Genomic DNA, 20796 nt, shown 5'->3' on the forward strand with positions numbered 1-20796 from the left:
TTTCTAGCATCGGTCACCCTAAACAGTGAAACAAACAGGTTTATCTACCTGACACTCCTTTCACAGCACTAGCTTGATGGCCAGGTGACACTCCCACCTTCCCTTTAAAAGGGCGCTATCACCACCTGCTTCTGTTTGATTGCTCTTGCTGCAGACAGGCCCTGTAGCTGTGGGAAAAGGCACTTTCTAACCATATAAGATAAATCAGAGTCTATACCATTATTTTGTCACACATATGTCCTCCACCTGTTTATCCTTAAACTAGGTGCACTGCTGCCCAAATGTGTTATACTCTGCTTGCATTCTATCGTTGCAGATTGCCAGCTAAATGCCTCCTTTTGTTACAATTGTTATATAAGCACAATTTGCTAACTTCACAGAGTTGTATTCTACATTCTAGTGTGAGCAGTGATTATTTACACGCCCATTTTCACTGGGAGGATGTGGCCAATGTTCAGTTGGAAAACACAGCCATATAATTGGGAGGACACAACCAGATCTAATGATGGATTAGATATGGTCTAATCTACAGGTCACAGGAATTACAGCAGGGTTAGTAGCAGGATCTTTAAGCAGTGATGTTTTATTAGCTCAAGTATCCAAATAAGGACAGTTACACACTAGTTTATGGTACTAGTGATCTTTACAGAAGTTACAGATGGTATAATATATTACATGGTAAAACACAGATCTTTACATACTCTTTCTGATACACATGTTGGCAGGGGTTAGCCCAGCCCACTGATCCTAGCTGGCACCACAAAGTCTGAGATATTACATTTAATGATTAGCATTAGTATGTATTATATTCTCTAAATTTGGAGTTAACACAATTATAAGCTTTAGAAAAATTCACATCAATATGTAATTTCCTAAATTACTTGCTGGTTGTATTATTCATGTAGTGCGCCTATCCTTTTAGCAAGACAGGATAATAGGTAACAAGTATCTGCTGTGTATTCAGGCAAAACTAGTGTTGGTCACTCACATGAAGATAATTAATGGGATCCTTTCCTCAGACAGTTGCAGAAATACATTTCCTCCAAAACATCATAATAAATCAATACATGGTCAATATGATTATAAATGTATTTACACTCCCAGCGACCGGGAATTAACCTTTACGGTGCTGCACAATGGTTACTAACCGGCCCCACAGCACTCATAGATTGAATAAATATATATATATACACATTTAAATTTATAAACATATCCTTTAATATATTTCTACATTCCTTAGCCCTGAGGTTTAACCCCTCTGGCTCCGGGTATTAACCCTCCCGGCGCTGGAGCACATTTCAAGATGGACCCGGCCACACCTACAATAAGTTATATCTACGTGATCCAGCCACAATTTCCAATATAAAAATCAGCACATTGTCACACTGCACCACTAATGGAAATACGTTTATACGGTAAGTTATTTCCAAGTGATCCAGCCACACCCCTGGTGAGTGTGTGTGTATGCGTGTGTGTATGGGTATGAGTGTGTGTGTGCATATGTGTATGAGTGTGTGTGTGTATGAGTGTGTGTGTGCATGCATGTGTGTGTGTGTGTGTGTATGTGTACATGTGTGTGTGTTTGTGTGAGTGTGTGTGTGCATGCATGTGTGTGTGCATGTGTGTGTGCATGTGTGTGTGTGTGTGTGTGTGTGTGTGTGTGTGTGTGTGTGTGTGTGTGTGTGTGTGCATTTTTACCCATGGTGTAAAGCAGAGATCACTAACCACCAAATGTTCTCCACAGGGTTCACTGAGAGACCACAGAGTGTGATCTGTGAGACCAGCTGCGTCACCCCAGCATTAAGCGCTATCCATTTGTTTTGTCAGAAATATTTCTTTGACTGCTGAGTAACAGCCGGTATAAGAGAGATTTCTATGTTGTTCCCATCGTGTAGGCTGAGATCCTCCAGATGGTGGATGAACAACAGTGTCACATAGATACCTGTGTGACGGAGGTTTATTACCAGTAAAAGTTATTCTTGTGTATTCAGCTCCACTGTAAACCATTGCTGTGATTATGGCTTTGTGTTCCTGTTACAGATGGGAAGACTTGGAATTTGAACAAGAAGAAATATTGTCCATGCTTCATTACACTGTACAGCGAGTCAGTAATCAATCTCACAAACGAGCCTGGTCCACAGATCCATCTTTATTGAGAAAACCTTGAAGAGAACTCATCACGTCTATGAGTAAATAGCGGCAATCTAAGGCGGATCTTTAACCAAATCACTTTATGGTGCCACAAATAACTGGAGATTTGTTATCTTTTGTGTCTACTGGAAAGTGAAATATTTCTCATAATTGAATATTTTTCAGAAAAATGTAATTTAATGTTAATATTTTGTATTTATTTTATGTAACTGTAAATCGAACCGACGGCAGATGAATAGACAAATCACATGCTAAGAATAGTCATAAAACAAAACTTTACAACGAAAACCTCAATTCTCTGCAATCTCCAAGGGTCACACACGAGGGAGATTGATTACCATCCTCTATCGTATATTCCACTTATACTGCGCTCACTGTAGCTGGAGAAATAGGATCCACTATTCGCCGTCACTATTGGCTAATGACGGACTAATGACATAAATAGTTGCGTTCCAGATCTCCCAAACATTTGGAAAAAGGTCCAGTGTGTGTGGACAGCGGTATACTGGGAGCCTGGATGTACACACTGTGGGAATCACAGCTCAGATGGGCCCATCACCAAATACTCAATGGAGGCAGCCACATAATATTCATGAGAATACATCCAAATTACTCAGACAAGTCAGTCTGCTTTAAACCTACAAGGTGTTATTAAGTGTTAAGAGTATAAATACAATATAATCCTCCTCCAGGACCCTATTTAACATTATCCAACTGATAAATCACCAGGACCAATATCTAACCATTCAAAATTATTCAGCTTAAACACAACAATGACGACAATCTGACTATTCAACATTTTTCAAGTGCGAGAGCACTAAACAGTGTTCTGGCCATTCAACATTAGCAGCATGACCATGATCCAACATTATCCAACTGACACATGACCAAGACCATGATCCAACATTATCCAACTGACGCATGACCAAGACCACGATCTAACATTATCCAACTGAGGCATGACCAAGACCACGATCCAACATTATCCAACTGACACATGACCAAGACCATGATCCAACATTATCCAATTGACGCATGACCAAGACCATTATCTGACCATGATCCAACATTATCCAACTGACACATGACCAAGACCACGATCTGACCATGATCTAACATTATCCAAATGACACATGACCAAGACCACGATCTGACCATGATCCAACATTATCAAACTGAGACACAGTCTTTATCTTGATCTATCCATTTAACATTTTCAACACAGAGACCACTACAACAGTATTCTGACCATTGAACACAATCCTACTGACACATGACAGTGTTCTGACCAGTAAACATTATCCAACTGAGTCACAACCATGACCACGATCCAACATGATCCAACTGAGACATGACCGTATTCTGACAATTCAGCAACACCAGCAGAGAAACTTGTGTCATCTTTTAATTTGCAGTGTATAAAATGTACCAAAGCACACATTCAACAATGATAAAAGTCTTACCTGGGTGACCTTCTCGGTGACATTATGGGTTCGGTCCTTCAACTTGGTGGGTGCAATGATCTCTTTTTCATTAGAAGGCGAGGTGAGAAAAGAGTCTCCCTTAAAGTCCACAAAATTGAGGGTGATCTGCGGTATTTTGCTGATAGTTCTATACTTCATGAGATCTGAATCTGACGTAGAGTTTAAGAGACTGACTCGGACATTGTTCATGGCACCTGCAGAGAGAGGACTTGCTTAGGTCTAATCATTTGTTGGTCTGGCAGAAAATCCACATTACAATGATCTCTTTCCGTCTGGCCAGCTGATTACCAGAAGTACGCACTATACAACGGTCTGACCGTAATGTCATTAAACGTAACCACCATCTGCATAGCACACTAGTGAGAAAACAATGAAATGGATTGATCATATTCATAAATGTGTGACCAGCCTTATCCATGTTGTGACTATCCACCAATACACCTGGGAAGAAGTAATTACAGGAAGAAGGAAGATCACAGAGACCTGTTTATATAGTGCAGAACATATTAAGAAGAAATCTGTGAGGTTTATATAGTGCTGGACACATGAAGAGACTTGTGAGGTTTATATAACGCTGGACACATGAAGAAAAGATCTGTGAGGTTTGTATAGTGCTGGACACGTGAAGAAGAGACCAGTAAGGTTTAACATACAGTTTAAACATATTAACAGAACATTGAGCTGAAATGGAGCACACAATAATAACAATAATTCAGGTGACATTTTCCCTGATCAGTTGATGTCTGGAACTAGAGCACTAGGATATTATACCAGTGACCGGTCCGGTTCTCCAGTCTCTGGACTTCTGTTATCTTATTTACTGGAGACAGGTTCTAATTGCTGTAATACAGAGTAATATCTACTTGTCCTGTCAGGGTAATAGTATTGTACTCTGACATATATCTCTCTTTCAGCAGCGCTATACGTACATTATACTATTACTTCCAACTTCCATCACATAATCCTCATGTTACTACAGACATTTGTAGCTTCTCCCCCCTGGCAGGAACCAGGCAATTAAAGGGTTACTGATCTGTGAATACCAGAAGACAGTTATGGAAACAGATTACCCTGATCCTGAGCTAATCCTGTTACCCCCTAATTAATTGCTTCCCTCACATTTCTGGCTGATCAGTAACGTAGTCTCTGCTGGCGGAGAGAAGGGATAAGAAGCCCCTCACAGGGTGATTCAGCTGCTGACAGTGCTGTAGAAGCAGGGGGCCACAGTGGTCCACTCTCTGTGGCCCCACGGTGCCCCAAAATCCCCCGTTACATATATGTGTGGAACACGCAGCTCTGACAGATCTCAGAAATCCTGTATTAAACAAAGCAGGTTGGTGCCTAAACCACTGGTAGACAGACACTATGGAAGACAAAGAGGACAGCTGAGGAAAGGAGACTTAGGGGGGCAGATAAGGAACAGGGGCAGATTTCGGAGAGAGAAATGGTGGAAATGTTTGTGAATGAACTAGGTGTGATTGCTGGGGTATTTGTGTGTAATCAGTATCATTTGGGTGGGAGTGAGCAGAGGCCTTAAGCTCCACCGCTGGGAAATCTCCCAGCATGCTTGGTGTTGGTGACAACATTGACCGAGTCGGCAAAAGATGAATCCGTCTCTGACAACAAAGAAACAGAATCCGTCTTTCATAATGTTGTATATGAAGATCCTCATGAATGTGTAGGGTGGGTCTACCGAAATAGATCCCATGGATAGGGTGACAAAGAACCTATAGGAATGTAACTCATGTATGTGTGGGAGGAATCCATCTACGTATGTAACAGAAAACCAACATACATTGGAGAACATACCTGTGCTGGAGTTACGGTTACGGAACTTCTTGTCCAACTCAACCTTCATGGCCTCTATATCGTCCACGGAAGAGGCCCTGCGAATGCTGTAGAAACTTTCCCGGGAACGACTGCGCGTTAGGCTACAGTTGGAGAAAGACATGTCCAAGTTCAGGTGGTCCTTGTCAGCCCGGGGAGAAGACTGCACGGTAGGATCTTTGCTGCCATCTTCTTCAGAAAATACCTTGGGCTCTGTACTGCTGATCAAGGCCTGCTGGTCCTCGGGGCAACAGCCAATGCAATTGTCCACTGGAGTCATGGTGACATCTTCTAGAGCAATGGAGTCACTGCTGTGCTTGGAGAAGTCTACAACAACCACATCAGGGTCCTCCTGTGGGAGAGACTGCTTACTGCCGGCTAGAGCCAATAATGTGGGGAACTTCAACCGGAAAGATTTCCCTCTACCTGCAAGGAGGCAACACTCAGTAACTGTTCCAGTTCCATTCTGTGTGTATCTATGTATGCTACAAAGACTATATATCTCTTTAAACTCCCTCTAATGCTTACTACTATCAAAAGGGGAACAGGCAATATACACGACATGAAGAATAGACAATATATAGGACACAAAGACTAGGTAATACAGAGGACACAAGAGATGGGTAACATACAGGACACAAGGGATGGGTAATATACAGGACACAAGGGATAGGTAATATACAGGACACGAACAATAGACAATATATAGGACATGAAGAATAGAAAATATACAGGACACGAAGAATAGACAATATATAGGACACGAAGAATAGACAATATATAGGACACGAAGAATAGAAAATATACAGGAGACGAAGAATAGACAATATACAGGACACGAAGAATAGACAATATATAGGACACGAAGAATAGACAATATACAGGACACGAAGAATAGACAATATATAGGATACAAAGAATATACAATATATAGGACACGAAGAATAGACAATATATAGGACACGAAGAATAGAAAATATACAGGAGACGAAGAATAGACAATATATAGGACACGAAGAATAGACAATATATAGGACACGAAGAATAGACAATATATAGGACACGAAGAATAGAAAATATACAGGAGACGAAGAATAGACAATATATAGGACACGAAGAATAGACAATATACAGGACACGAAGAATAGACAATGTATAGGACACGAAGAATAGACAATATATAGGACACGAAGAATAGACAATATATAGGACACAAAGAATAGAAAATATACAGGAGACGAAGAATAGACAATATATAGGACACGAAGAATAGACAATATATAGGACACGAAGAATAGACGATATACAGGACACGAAGAATAGACAATATACAGGACACGAAGAATAGACAATATACAGGACACGAAGAATAGACAATATACAGGACACGAAGAATAGACAATATATAGGACACGAAGAATAGACAATATATAGGACACGAAGAATAGACAATATATAGGACACGAAGAATAGACAATATATAGGACACGAAGAATAGACAATATATAGGATACGAAGAACAGACAATATATAGGACATGAGGGATGGGTAATATACAGGACACAAGGGATGGGTAATATACAGGACACAAGGGATGGGTAATATACAGGACACAAAGAACAGACAATATATAGGACATGAAGAATAGGCATTATATAGGACATGAGGGATGGGTAATATACAGGACACAAAGAACAGACAATATATAGGACATGAGGGATGGGTAATATACAGGACACAAGGGATGGTTATTATACAGGACACAAGGAATAAGTAATACAAGACATTAGGAAAATCTAATGCACAGTTACCTGGGGGAAACCAATGTGACTGGACCCGGTGATTGGAGTTTTTATTTGCAGAAACCAGAAGATCTTTCTCCATCACCACCTCAAAGTTTAGGATGAACATGATGACTGCACCATCTTCATTTTTCACAGGCACCACGTCAACGAGGCAGAGGAAGCAGCTACCTGCAGGAGAGAGATGACGTCAATGTGGCATCACACCGCCAGCACTTCTGGGTACAGTCTAACCAGGACCCCAATGATGTCACCACAGCAGCCCGGTATACCAAATGGTTTCCATGCGTTCCGTTCTCAACCATGCAAATACACAGTGTACCCACAACTCTAAGAACTAAACACATATCCAAATGGACGACAGCATTTGTGAACTAGTATAAATACATTTTATCTACACTCACGAGACGCAATGTAATCTGCACCCATGGACTGAAGGAATCGCACACAAGTGAATGTGTATGTACGTCGCATTCAGAGATGTGTCTGCCGGACAGTAGACATACCCCTCAGACTCATCCAACTTGCAAACAAAACCTTTCATTTTATATGTTGGGCAGCATGGTGGCTTAGTGGTTAGCACTTCTGCCTCAGAGCACTGAGGTCATGAGTTCAATTCCCAACCATGGCCTTATCTGTATGGAGTTTGTATGTTATCCCCGTGTTTGCGTGGGTTTCCTCCGGGTGCTCCGGTTTCCTCCCACACTCCAAAAATATACTGGTAGGTTAATTGGCTGCTAACAAATTAACCCTAGTCTGTCTGTATGTGTGTTAGGGAATTTTGACTGTAAGCTCCAATGGGGCAGGGACTGATGTGAGTTCTTTGTACAGCGCTGCAGAATTAGTGGCGCTATATAAATAAATGGTTATGATGACAATGATGTTACATTAATGAAGCATCATTTACACTTGAATAACCTCATTATCTAGCAGGACCGACATATATACTAAAAAGTTTTTTTTTAATCTTGTCTACAACATGCTCTGCATATCCTAATCTATGGCCGAGTGACAACTAGGGGCAGGCTGGGAGCATCTGCTACCTTGGGCTGGGTCACTGGTTACATGCTCTTTTCCTTTATAATGTTCCTAGAACCTGTGGATTAGATCTTACAGACTTCTGTGGCGCAATTACCCCCAGTGTCCTTCTATAGTGGGCAAGGAATCCCCTCCAAATTCAGTGTGGTGGGCCTGCTGGGTCCAATAACTCAGTGTGGACTGAGTAGGCGGTGGGAGGGTGTAAAGGAGTGGGTTAGGGAGGATGGGGGGGTGTAAAGGAGTGGGTTAGGGGGGATGGGGGGTGTAAAGGAGTGGGTTAGGGGGGATGGGGGGTGTAAAGGAGTGGGTTAGGGGGAGAGGGGGGTGTAAGGGAGTGGGCTAGGGGGGTGGGTGGGTGTAAAGGAGTGGGTTAGGGGGGAGGGGGTGTAAAGGAGTGGGTTAGGGGGAGGGAGGTATAAAGGAGTGGGTTGGAGGGGTGTAAAGGATTGGGTTAGGTGGGATGGGGGGGTGTAAAGGAGTGGGTAAGGGGGGAGGGGGTGTAAAGGAGTGGGTTGGGGGGTGTAAAGGAGTGGGCTAGGGGGGAAGGGGGGTGTGAAGGAGTGGGTTGGGGGATGGGGGGTGTAAAGGAGTGGGTTGGGGGGGGTGTAAAGGAGTGGGTTAGGGGGGAAGGGGGGTGTAAAGGAGTGGGTTAGGGGGGTGTGTAAAGGAGTGGGTTGGGGGTGTAAAGGAGTGGGTTAGGGGGGAAGGGGAGGGGTGTAAAGGAGTTGGTTAGGGGGGAGGGGGGTGTAAAGGAGTGGGTTAGGGGGGAGGAGGTTGTAAAGGAGTGGGTTGGGGGGGAGGGGGGGTGTAAAGGAGTGGGTTGGGGGAGGCTTGTTCGGGAAGTTGCGTTTATAGGGCAAGTTTCTAGCTAGGGAGAAAGTCATGGTGTGGGAGTGTGTGCCACAGGTTGGGAGCAGTGCGGGAGACATCCTGAAGGTGGGAGAGGGAACAGGTAATCAGTGATGTGAGGCGGTGGTCACTTGCAGAGAGGACTGGTGGGACAGAGAGAGGATGGAAGGGGAGGAAATGAGTTCGGTTTTAGATATGTGGGCCTGAATTCATTAAAGTAAAGCAAAAAAATGTGTAAGTTTTCTCCTGGATAAACCATGTTACAATACAAGGGGTGCACATTAGTTTATTATTTTGCATCAATACTGGCTGTTTTTCCATGTAGCACACACATACTAGATTTATGTTTACACTGAAATTTAAAGTTAATCTAGGACAGTCCCTATCCCAACTATAAATCTGTCCCCACATTTTAAATTTACCTCCCCCTCCAATGTAACATGGTTTTGCCAAGGTGCAGAGTTACTCATTATTTTGCTTTACTTTCCTTAATGAATAAGGCCCATTAAGTTTGTGAGCTGGGACATCCGAAGAGGAGATGGCAGAGACGTGTGAGAGGAGATGGAGACGGTGGAGACGTGTGAGAGGAGATGGAGACGGTGGAGACGTGTGAGAGGAGATGGAGACGGTGGAGACGTGTGAGAGGAGATGGAGACGGCAGAGACGTTTAGGAGGAGGGAGAGGTTGGGGGAAAAGAGGCAAATTTGAGTGTCTTTATATCAGGATTGGGGGTTGTCCTTTGATTTTGGAAACGCTGCTGAGGTCCTTGAACGCAAAGTAAAATATTTCTCATCCGCTAATTGAAGGTCCCGTGTGCACTCACCCTCACATCTATACACAACAGTAATAAGAAATAGGTTCAGGTCACTGAAATGACAGAACTGCCCCCGTCATATTGGATTGTGCAGAATCAGGTGCGACATAGTGACGGCGTAGAATGTCCATCATGTCAGCTATATCTGTGCGACGGACGCTATATTCAGCACAGACTGTGTATTACGTGAATTGCACGCAGTCACGATATAATACTATATTCCTCTTCTTCAGCATTGTTACTCAAAGTTTACAATACTATATATTTATATATACTATATATATATTTATGTGACCGACAGAAAAGAGCTAACACTCTAATTCACTGCCTGGCTGTACTGTGAGACCCCTATAATTGCTGTATTCCTGTGACCATAAGAGCTTACACCCTAATCCATTCTCTGGCTGTCCTACATTGAACCCAGCACCTGGAGTCAACGCTCTGCCCGATACCCAGAAGTTCTGGTCCATAGTAAGCACTCCAGGAGGAGCCAGGCAGAAAGTAACCAGCAATAAGGCGCTGTAGCAGCTATACACTACACCCAGAGCCAGAGACGGAACCTGGTGGTGACAGCACTATCCTGCCACAACTGGCGGCACCATACTACTGCGCAGTTCACACTTACAGTTGGCGAGCACCACTAGGAACGGTCAGCTTACAGACTGTAAGAGGGACAATCAGACAGGGTAGCTGGGGAAATAGATCCTATCATAATATTACATTGGTAATTATATACATTATATATAAGTGAATGATGTTGTATGTGTGTATAAATATGTGAATGTGGACACGAGTCCTGCGCGTGCGCAGTGTGAGCTCTGCACCAATCTACAATTCTATAGAAAGTACAGATATGAAACATACATAAAGCGGGAACAATATTACATATCTTATCACTGAGACTGGTCTCACATTGTTATTAGCACTAAGTACAGGTATTGGTACAATCCTCATTACAGCACCATTAGGTGGCAAACCTCCCACCCCAGCAGAGATTGGTTCTTTTAATTTGTTTTATTGGATATATTTTAGTAACATGTTGGCTTCTTTTCCAGGGCTGAATGTAATATATGGAGTTAATGTATTGGATAGAAATCTTCTAATACCTCCATAGTGAATGAGCACGTCCCGCACATCAGAGTAATGACGGCAGTAATGTCTTGTTGTGGCTGTTTCAGGTTAGTGATGAATTATGCACTCAGAGACTCAGCTACGTAATCCCCGATGTCGCAGGTGCGATGCTATATATAACCTCTGTTTATTGCTATATATTTACGTATTTGCTGCATGTCAGCAATTCCTCCGTCGTGTATGAGGGCTGCTTCTTCCTACAGAGCAGACCCACTATATCTGATATTACAACCAGCAGAGACACAGTCACACCGGACACTGCATGGTCCAGAAATAAGACGTTGTGATGTATTTGCTGGTGTACTAGTGACGTGCGTATAAGTGCACGGTGCTATCACTAGCGATCTGTCAGCACTACAGTAACCAGCAGTACTTTATAGGGCTCATGTAGAGTTGGATGTGAGTCCATTATTGTTGTGTTATGGGACTGAATGCAGATTCGGATGCATATTACACCAGGGATGAGCGGACTCGGATTATCGCAATCCGAGCCCACCCGAACAGTGCGGATCCGAGGGCGATCTGAGCACTGTTCGGGTATTTCCTGGCGCTGAGAAAAACTGAAAACGAGGCTATGAGTCCAAATCCCGCCGTCGGATCTCGCGATACTCGGATTCTATAAATTCCCCGCTTGCCGCCGCCCTCTTCACTCGGGCATTGATCAGGGAAGAGGGAGGGTGTGTTAGGTGGTCCTCTGTCCTGCTATATCTCGTGCTGTGCTCTGTCCTGCTGAGTCCAGTGGTGCTTTGTCCAGTGCTCTGTCCTGCTGAGTCCAGTGGTGCTGTGTCCTGTGCTCTGTCCTGCTCAGTCCATTGGTATACAAAAATTATAAAAAAATTATAAAAAAAGTATAAAAAAATTAGTACTGCAATATCTAACTACGTTCACTGTTCCTGCAGTATAAAAAAAATACTACTGCAATATATAACTACGTTCACTGTTCCTGCAGTCCAGAAATATTAGTACTGCAACCTTTTGGCCTAAAAACAATATTGTGAGGTTTGAGGTGTTCAGAATAGACTGGAAATTAGTGGAAATGATTGCTATTGAATGTTATTGAGGTTAATAATAGTGTAGGAGTGAAAAAAAACAACAAAAAAAATGGATTTTAGCACTTTTTATGCTTTTTTAAAAATAAATCACAACCCAAAACCCTAAATCAAAACCAAAACCTTGAGTGGGGTGTTTTGGCAAAACCAATCAGAACCCAAAACCTCAAGCTAATCGGAACCCAAAACACGAAAAGTGGCCGGTGCACACCCCTATCTTACACTAATGACTCTTTGCACTTAGAGAAGCCGAACAGAGGAGCGAAGGGACAGGTACGTTTAGTCCACGTACAGTAAGGATGTGTTTACGTAACTGCGACACAATTAGAGGTTCACACATCCGCAGGTATACCTAGCAGCAGGTGATCTAAAGGTGCGTGTAACTCAGAATAAACACGTAAATGCACTATTTTTGTCGCATTTTACACATATGTTTTGGATGCAAATCAGTCCAACTGTAAATAAGGCCCCATGTGTCCAGTTCTACCTGTTCCTGGTGGCTCGGCGCACAGTGCTCTGCGAGAATACCAACAAGTGTAACCAGCTCATAAAGGACTCTGACGCGAGGTCAGAAGTGGTGGGTGCAACCCAGGATGATGGACCATGTATTAGACTGTGGAGGGTGGGGTGACCCTGACTTCATGGAGCAAATGTCTGAAAACTAGAATACTCAGAATGATATGTTGCCTTATACATAGATCATGATAATGATGAGGGTGGTAATGATGATTATGAGTGATGATGATGATGATGATGAGAGTGATGATGGGCAGCACAGTGGCTCAGTGGTAAGCACTTCTGCCTCACAGCACTGGGGTCATGAGTTCAATTCCCAACCATGGCCTTATCTGTGAGAAGTTTGTATGTTCTCCCCGTGTTTGCGTGGGTTTCCTCCAGGTGCTCCGGTTTCCTCCCACATTCCAAAAACATACTGGTAGGTTAATTGGCTGCTATTAAATTGACCCTAGACTGTCTGTGTGTAGATTAGGGAATTTAGACTGTAAACTCCAATGGGGCAGGGACTGATGTGAGTTCTGTGTACAGAGCTGCGGAATTAGTGGTGTTATATAAATAGCTGAGGGTGTTTTGGAAATGACGAGTGGAATCTGAATGGCTGCTACATTGTTACTTAAACACGTGTAATTTCCAACAAGCTGATACTTCTCTGGGAAACCCCCTTAAAGGGGACCCCTTCATATTCTTTAGAGTGGCTCCACCCAGAGAGTAGAAATGGCTGTTCCCAAATTAATTGGGTGACAAGTGTACAAGATACACAAACACTGGTATAATCCTTGGCTCAGCCGCGCTGTGGGAGGAGGCTTTAATCCTCCCTAATCCCAGCCACGTTTCCTAACAACCAGAAATCCCCCGCACACAGCGAGGTGACAGGAGACAGGAATCACCCGGGGGGGGGAGTAATCTACTTGTCCATTTCTGATCCCTTAATTCTGACAAGAGCAGCCTTTAATCCACCAGCCGTGTTCTCCCAGTTTACATATATAACAGGCAAAGCTTCAAATGGCAAAAGGCGGATACCAGAGATTTGTGTAAACAGACGCTGGGCAGATGCCAGAGGAGCGGAGCGAACAAATAAGTCTGGAGAGTCTGTAAACACTGCTCAGCCGCCGTATATAGAGCGCAGTCTCCTGCCAGTAGCCGAAGTCACGAAGATCCCAGCTGGGTCTTGTGTTTCTAACACAGTGTTTTACAGATGTCACTGAGGGATCTTCCTGGAGCCAAATTTATGGAAAATGAACCAAAACGAAGGAGCCTATTTATCAAAACCGCTTCATATTACTGCAATAAAAACCAGCCCCTTATTTATCAAAAACTGCTGCCCCGACAGGTGGGGGGAACTTACGGCTTCGCCGGCTGTGTAAATATGCGCATACGTCAGCTGGTGATGCACAGTGAAGCTGAAAGACCACTAATAAATAATAAAGAAATTAAAAAATAGATCATTTAAAATAAAAAGAAGAAAGTATTTCATCTGTCGCCCTGAGATGGTGATAACAGAACATATATTCCAGCGATAAATGTACCACAGGCTTCTCCATGTAAACATATGTGACAGCCGTGTTCCCTCTGGCAGTAACGCTTTCATGCATCGGGCGAAGCGTATAAAAGTATACCAGCAAATCGGCTTTTTGCTCTGTAATAAATCGGCCAATACCTAACGGTCTATAAGATTTGATGCCAGGAAGAAGTAATAACGTCCTGCACCATGTAAAGTCCAGTAAAGGGACATGTGAGGGATTTGTCACCTGTGTTATAACTGTGTCCTCTGCTATGTTCTGGATAACTGAGGTTATGTCTATGGATCGGTGCTGGGGTCTCTATGTTCCGGATAACTGAGGTTATGTCTATGGATCGGTGCTGGGGTCTCTATGTTCCGGATAACTGAGGTTATGTCTATGGATCGGTGCTGGGGTCTCTATGTTCCGTATAACTGAGGTTATGTCTATGGATCGGTGCTGGGGTCCTTTGTTGCGATCTGGTTCTGAGACCCCGGGGAGACAGGCGGACGCTGTAACTATAACCTCTGGGAGTCAGACAAAGCTGATTAGTGGTAACTACAGAGTGTGGATGTTCTTTCTGGAAATACCTTTCTGTAACCAGAGCTGACATATGAAAAAAACAGGGGGATAGTGAAGGGAGATTCCACCACTGCGTGTGATGTGTTCTATATATGCAGCGTAAACCACATAGTCACCGATCAGCCACAACATTATAATCACTAACAAGAGAAGTGAATAACACTGATTATCTGTTTACAATGACACCTGTCAGAGGTGAGATATATAAGGCAGTAAGTGAACAGTCAGTTCTTGAAGTTGATGTGTTGAAAGCAGGAAAAATGGGCAACGAAGGATCTGAACGACTTTGACAGGGGCCAAATTGTGATGGCTAGACGTCTGGGTCAGAGCATCTCTAAAACGCCGGTCTTGTGCGGTGTTCCTGGTATGCAGTGGTTAGTACCTACTAAAAGTGATCCAAGGGAGGATAAACAGCGGCAACAGGGTCATGGGTGTCCAAGGCTCATTGATACACGTGGGGAGCAAAGGCTAGTCTGTCTGGTCCCACAGAAGAGCTACTGTAACACAAATTGCTGAAAATGTTAATGCTGGTTATGATAGAAATGTGTCAGAACACACAGAGCATCGCAGCTTCCTGCGTATGGGGCTGTGTAGCCGCAAACCAGTCAGAGTGCCCATGCTGACCTCTGTCCACCACTGAAAGCACCTACAATGGGCACGTGAGCACCAGACTGAAGCATGGAGCAATGAAAGGTGGCCTGGTTTACTTTTACATCATGTAGGTGGCCGGGTGCATGTACATCACTTATCTGGGGAAGAGATGGCACCAGGATGCACTATGGGAATAAGGCAGCCGACAGAGGCAGTGTGATGCTCTGGGCAATGTTCTGCTGGGAAACCTGGGTCCTGGCATTCATGTGGATGGTACTATGACAGGTACTATCTACCTAAACGTTGTTGCAGACCAAGTACCCCCCTTTATGGCAGCGGTGTTCCCTGATGACAGTGGCCTCTTTCAGCAGGATAATGCCCCTGTCACACTGCAGGACTTGTTCAGGAATGGTTTAAGGAACATAACAAAGAGTTCAAGGCATTGACTTGGCCTCCAAATTCCCCAGATCTCAATCCGAGCATCTGTGGGATGTGATGGAGAAACACGTCCGAGCCACGGAGGCCCCACCTCACAACTTACAGGACTTAAAGTATCTGCTCTTAACGTCCTGGTACCAAATACCACAGGACACCTTCAGAGGTCCTATGGAGTCAATGCCTCAATGGGTCAGAGCTGTCTTGGCAACAAGAGGGGAACCTGCACAATATTAAGTAGATGGTTTTAATGTTGTGGCTGATCTGTGTATATATAATGGATATTCGCAAATCTCCTGCCAGGCTCAGTCTGACTCTAGGTTGCCACCTTCTGGCTGTAAATTGTAACACATCAGTAATTAGCTGCTGTACTCTCCGCTCACAAACGTTATTTCATACCAGACACCAGTACAATTATCCTGGGCTTACTGGTGCAGGATAACCGACTGGTCTGTATCAGGAAGAGGAACAACACAGGACACATGGACAGCGTGACAGAGACAGGATAGATCTGGAGACTGAATGTGTAACTCAAGGTCTCAATCTTACAACTGCAGAACAGACGGAAAATCAGGATTATTCCTCCCCCATAACTGCACAGTACCACTTCTCTCATTCTGTATGATCAGTGATATTACCTGTTCCTGCTATTTACATGGGGTGAACTGCACAGTACCACTTCTCCTGATCTGTATACATAGGCAAACCGAGGGGGGGGGGGGGGTGTTTCCTAGTGCCTGGAAACCCCCTCCATGCCTGGGGCACTGTATAATTGAGGTAGCTGGACCCTGCTCCCTCTTCACCCAGCTCTGCTTGAAAAAGGAGAGCTGCGTGCACCTAACAGTAGTGCACGCAGCATTGCCCATGTATATTATGGGGATAGGAAGAGTTGGAGAGCTGCCAAGCACTGTTTAAAAATATAGCCACGCCCCCATGCATGCTGGTCACGCCCACTGGCGGCGTGGCGTGGAAACCCCCCTCTACAAATCCTGCGTTTGCCCCTGGTATGATCTGTGTAATTGACACATACAGAGACAAGAGGACTATATAGCTGATAGATACCCATAAATCTTTCCTACCTTTCTTCCTTCCTGCTTCTATTAGCTGGTGATATATCACCTAATCCAGGACCCCCTCATTTCTCCCACACACATATATCTGAGCACTACAGAAATCCAGAAAACCTCAAACACATCACCTGTCTCTCATCTTCCAAAGTCCTTTAAATGTGCCCTTTGGAATGTACGCTCTGTTTGTAACAAACTTACCTCCATACATGATCTCTTCCTCTCAAACAAACTCAACCTTCTAGCAATAACAGAAACATGGCTCATGCAATCAGACACTGCCTCACCTGCAGCCCTGTCACATGGTGGTCTCCATCTCACCCACACCCCCAGACCTGGAGGCAGACAAGGAGGGGGGGTTGGACTACTCCTCTCCCCACAGTGCACGTTCACAGTTCTACCAAATGTCCCATCACTCACGTTAAGGTACCTGCTGTTAGGATTTTTAACCCGTTCTCTATGTGTTTTGCTGTCATCTATTGTCCCCTGATCCACACCAACAATTTCTTGAACACTATTCTGCATGGCTCCCTCACTTCTTATCCTCTGACATCCCCACCATCATCATGGGTGATTCAACATCCCTATTTCTAATAGGGATGTGCACCGGCGACTTTTGAGGTCTCGTGTTTTGTGTTTTGGATCCGGATTTTCGTTATTTTTGAGGTTCGGATTTGTCTCGCAAAACACTTGACGAAAGGTCTCGGTTCGGATTTAAGGTATTGGATTCGGATTTTTTTTGAAAAAAACATAAAAAGTTTAAAAATCAAGTTTTTGGGCTTATTTTCACTCCTAGGCTATTATTAACCTCAATAACATTCAATAACAAGCATTTCCACTAATTTACAGTGTATTCTGAACACCTCACAATATAGTTATTAGTCCAAAACGTTGCAAAAAGGTATCTTTCTGGACTGCGTAGAGGAGTGGGTCACCACAATATCTTAAAAACCCTGAACTTTTATGATTCGCACCAATAATTGTACCTGGACTGCGTAGAGGAGTGGGTCACCACAATATATTAAAAACCCTGAACTTTTATGAATCGCACCAATAAATGTACCTGGACTGCGTAGAGGAGTGGGTCACCACAATATATTAAAAACCCTGAACTTTTATGAATCGCACCAATAAATGTACCTGGACTGCGTAGAGGAGTGGGTCACCACAATATATATAATAAGAAAACCATCAACTTGTTTGATTCGCACCAATAAATGTACCTGGACTGCGTAGAGGAGTGGGCACTGGGCACCACAATAAAATATATAAAAAACCTTCAACAGGTCTGCATTACACTACACATACGGCTGCTCCTCCATCCTCTCCATCATATACATGTTGGAGTTTTAGCGTGTGACAACCTCTTGTTTTTGATAATGTCAGTGCATTTTGAATATTTTTCAATTTGCCCCACACCACTGAATGTACTTTATCTATGATACGCATCTATCTATCTTGACTGCGTAGTGTGGTGGCCCCGGTACACAATTTGGTACCGGGGCCACAATAAAATAAATACACCCTCCACGTGTCAGAATTCCACCAAACAAGTATCTGGACTGCGTAGTGGGGTGGCCCCGGTACCCAACTTGATACCGGGGCCACAATAAAATAAATACACCCTCCACGTGTCGGAATTCCACCAAACAAGTATCTGGACTGCGTAGTGGGGTGGCCCCGGTACCCAACTTGATACCGGGGCCACAATAAAATAAATACACCCTCCACGTGTCAGAATTCCACCAAACAAGTATCTGGACTGCGTAGTGGGGTGGCCCCGGTACCCAACTTGATACCGGGGCCACAATAAAATAAATACACCCTCCACGTGTCAGAATTCCACCAAACAAGTATCTGGACTGCGTAGTGGGGTGGCCCCGGTACCCAACTTGATACCGGGGCCACAATAAAATAAATACACCCTCCACGTGTCAGAATTCCACCAAACAAGTATCTGGACTGCGTAGTGGGGTGGCCCCGGTACCCAACTTGATACCGGGGCCACAATAAAATAAATACACCCTCCACGTGTCAGAATTCCACCAAACAAGTATCTGGACTGCGTAGTGGGGTGGCCCCGGTACCCAACTTGATACCGGGGCCACAATAAAATAAATACACCCTCCACGTGTCAGAATTCCACCAAACAAGTATCTGGACTGCGTAGTGGGGTGGCCCCGGTACCCAACTTGATACCGGGGCCACAATAAAATAAATACACCCTCCACGTGTCAGAATTCCACCAAACAAGTATCTGGACTGCGTAGTGGGGTGGCCCCGGTACCCAACTTGATACCGGGGCCACAATAAAATAAATACACCCTCCACGTGTCAGAATTCCACCAAACAAGTATCTGGACTGCGTAGTGGGGTGGCCCCGGTACCCAACTTGATACCGGGGCCACAATAAAATAAATACACCCTCCACGTGTCAGAATTCCACCAAACAAGTATCTGGACTGCGTAGTGGGGTGGCCCCGGTACCCAACTTGATACCGGGGCCACAATAAAATAAATACACCCTCCACGTGTCAGAATTCCACCAAACAAGTATCTGGACTGCGTAGTGGGGTGGCCCCGGTACCCAACTTGATACCGGGGCCACAATACCTCCTCCAAACATGCTACAGACAATTCGTCATTGAGATCCCATTAAGTATGTTAAAGACAGACAGGGTCCAAGTGTTATTAGTTGACTTTGTAAAGAAAAAAACTGTCCCTGTTGCACATAGTCGTGCAATGAAGACTTACTTTTTCATTTAAAGGCACGATCTTTCAAGTGTAGTGTTTGTAAGTCTAAGTCATATTATACTTTTGGTAAAATTGGTTTTTTTGGTTCCTCTTTATGTTAATTAATTAGTAATAGAATTAAAGTAGGAAATAGAATTAAATAGAATTAAAGTAGGAAATAGAGTGGTATAGAGTTGTAGTGTGGTATAGATAGAGTGGTCCACACAATATAATAATAAAACCCTCAACTGGTCTGAATTGCACCAAACAAGTATCTTGACTGCGTAGTGTGGTGGCCCCGGTACACAATTTGGTACCGAGGCCACAATATAATTAAAAAACCCTCCACGTGTCGGAATTCCACCAAACAAGTATCTGGACTGCATAGTGGGGTGGCCCCGGTACCCAATTTGATACCGGGGCCACAATACCTCCTCAAAACATGCTCCAGACAATTCGTCATTGACAGACCCCAGACAGACAGGGTCGTAGTGTTATTGTTTGACTTTGTAAACCCAAAAAAATGTCCCTGTTGCACTTGCACATAGTCGTGCAATCAAGACTGACTTTTTCATTTAAAGGCACGATCTTTCAAGTGTAGTGTTTGTAAGTCTAAGTCATATTATACTTTTGGTAAAATTGGTTTTTTTGGTTCCTCTTTATGGTAATTAATTAGTAATAGAATTAAAGTAGGAAATAGAATTAAATAGAATTAAAGTAGGAAATAGAGTGGTATAGAGTTGTAGTGTGGTATAGATAGAGTGGTCCACACAATATAATAATAAAACCCTCAACTGGTCTGAATTGCACCAAACAAGTATCTTGACTGCGTAGTGTGGTGGCCCCGGTACACAATTTGGTACCGAGGCCACAATATAATTAAAAAACCCTCCACGTGTCGGAATTCCACCAAACAAGTATCTGGACTGCATAGTGGGGTGGCCCCGGTACCCAATTTGATACCGGGGCCACAATACCTCCTCAAAACATGCTCCAGACAATTCGTCATTGACAGACCCCAGACAGACAGGGTCGTAGTGTTACTGTTTGACTTTGTAAACCCAAAAAAATGTCCCTGTTGCACTTGCACATAGTCGTGCAATCAAGACTGACTTTTTCATTTAAAGGCACGATCTTTCAAGTGTCAGAAAGAGAGAGAAGACACAGGAGAGGAGAGTTGTAGCTGGGGACCTGGGGTGGAAGCTCCCAGGCTCCCCCAGCATTGCCT

General features: G+C 43.9%; 1 protein-coding gene across 1 annotated transcript in view; it reads right to left on the reverse strand.

Annotated features, from left to right (window-relative positions):
- LOC142159548 (voltage-gated inwardly rectifying potassium channel KCNH2-like) overlaps positions 1–20796 on the reverse strand; it is a 115435-nt gene that overhangs the window by 18763 nt on the left and 75876 nt on the right. Inside the window, exons 3-5 of the mRNA XM_075214440.1 lie at positions 7274–7435; positions 5445–5888; positions 3591–3829 (exon numbers count right to left, since the gene is read on the reverse strand). Of these exons, the coding sequence (XP_075070541.1) occupies positions 3591–3829; positions 5445–5888; positions 7274–7435 (845 nt within the window). The remainder of the gene's footprint in view (positions 1–3590; positions 3830–5444; positions 5889–7273; positions 7436–20796) is intronic.

Source organism: Mixophyes fleayi, chromosome 5 (genome assembly GCF_038048845.1).
Source record: "Mixophyes fleayi isolate aMixFle1 chromosome 5, aMixFle1.hap1, whole genome shotgun sequence".
Classification (NCBI taxonomy): Eukaryota; Metazoa; Chordata; class Amphibia; order Anura; family Limnodynastidae; genus Mixophyes; species Mixophyes fleayi.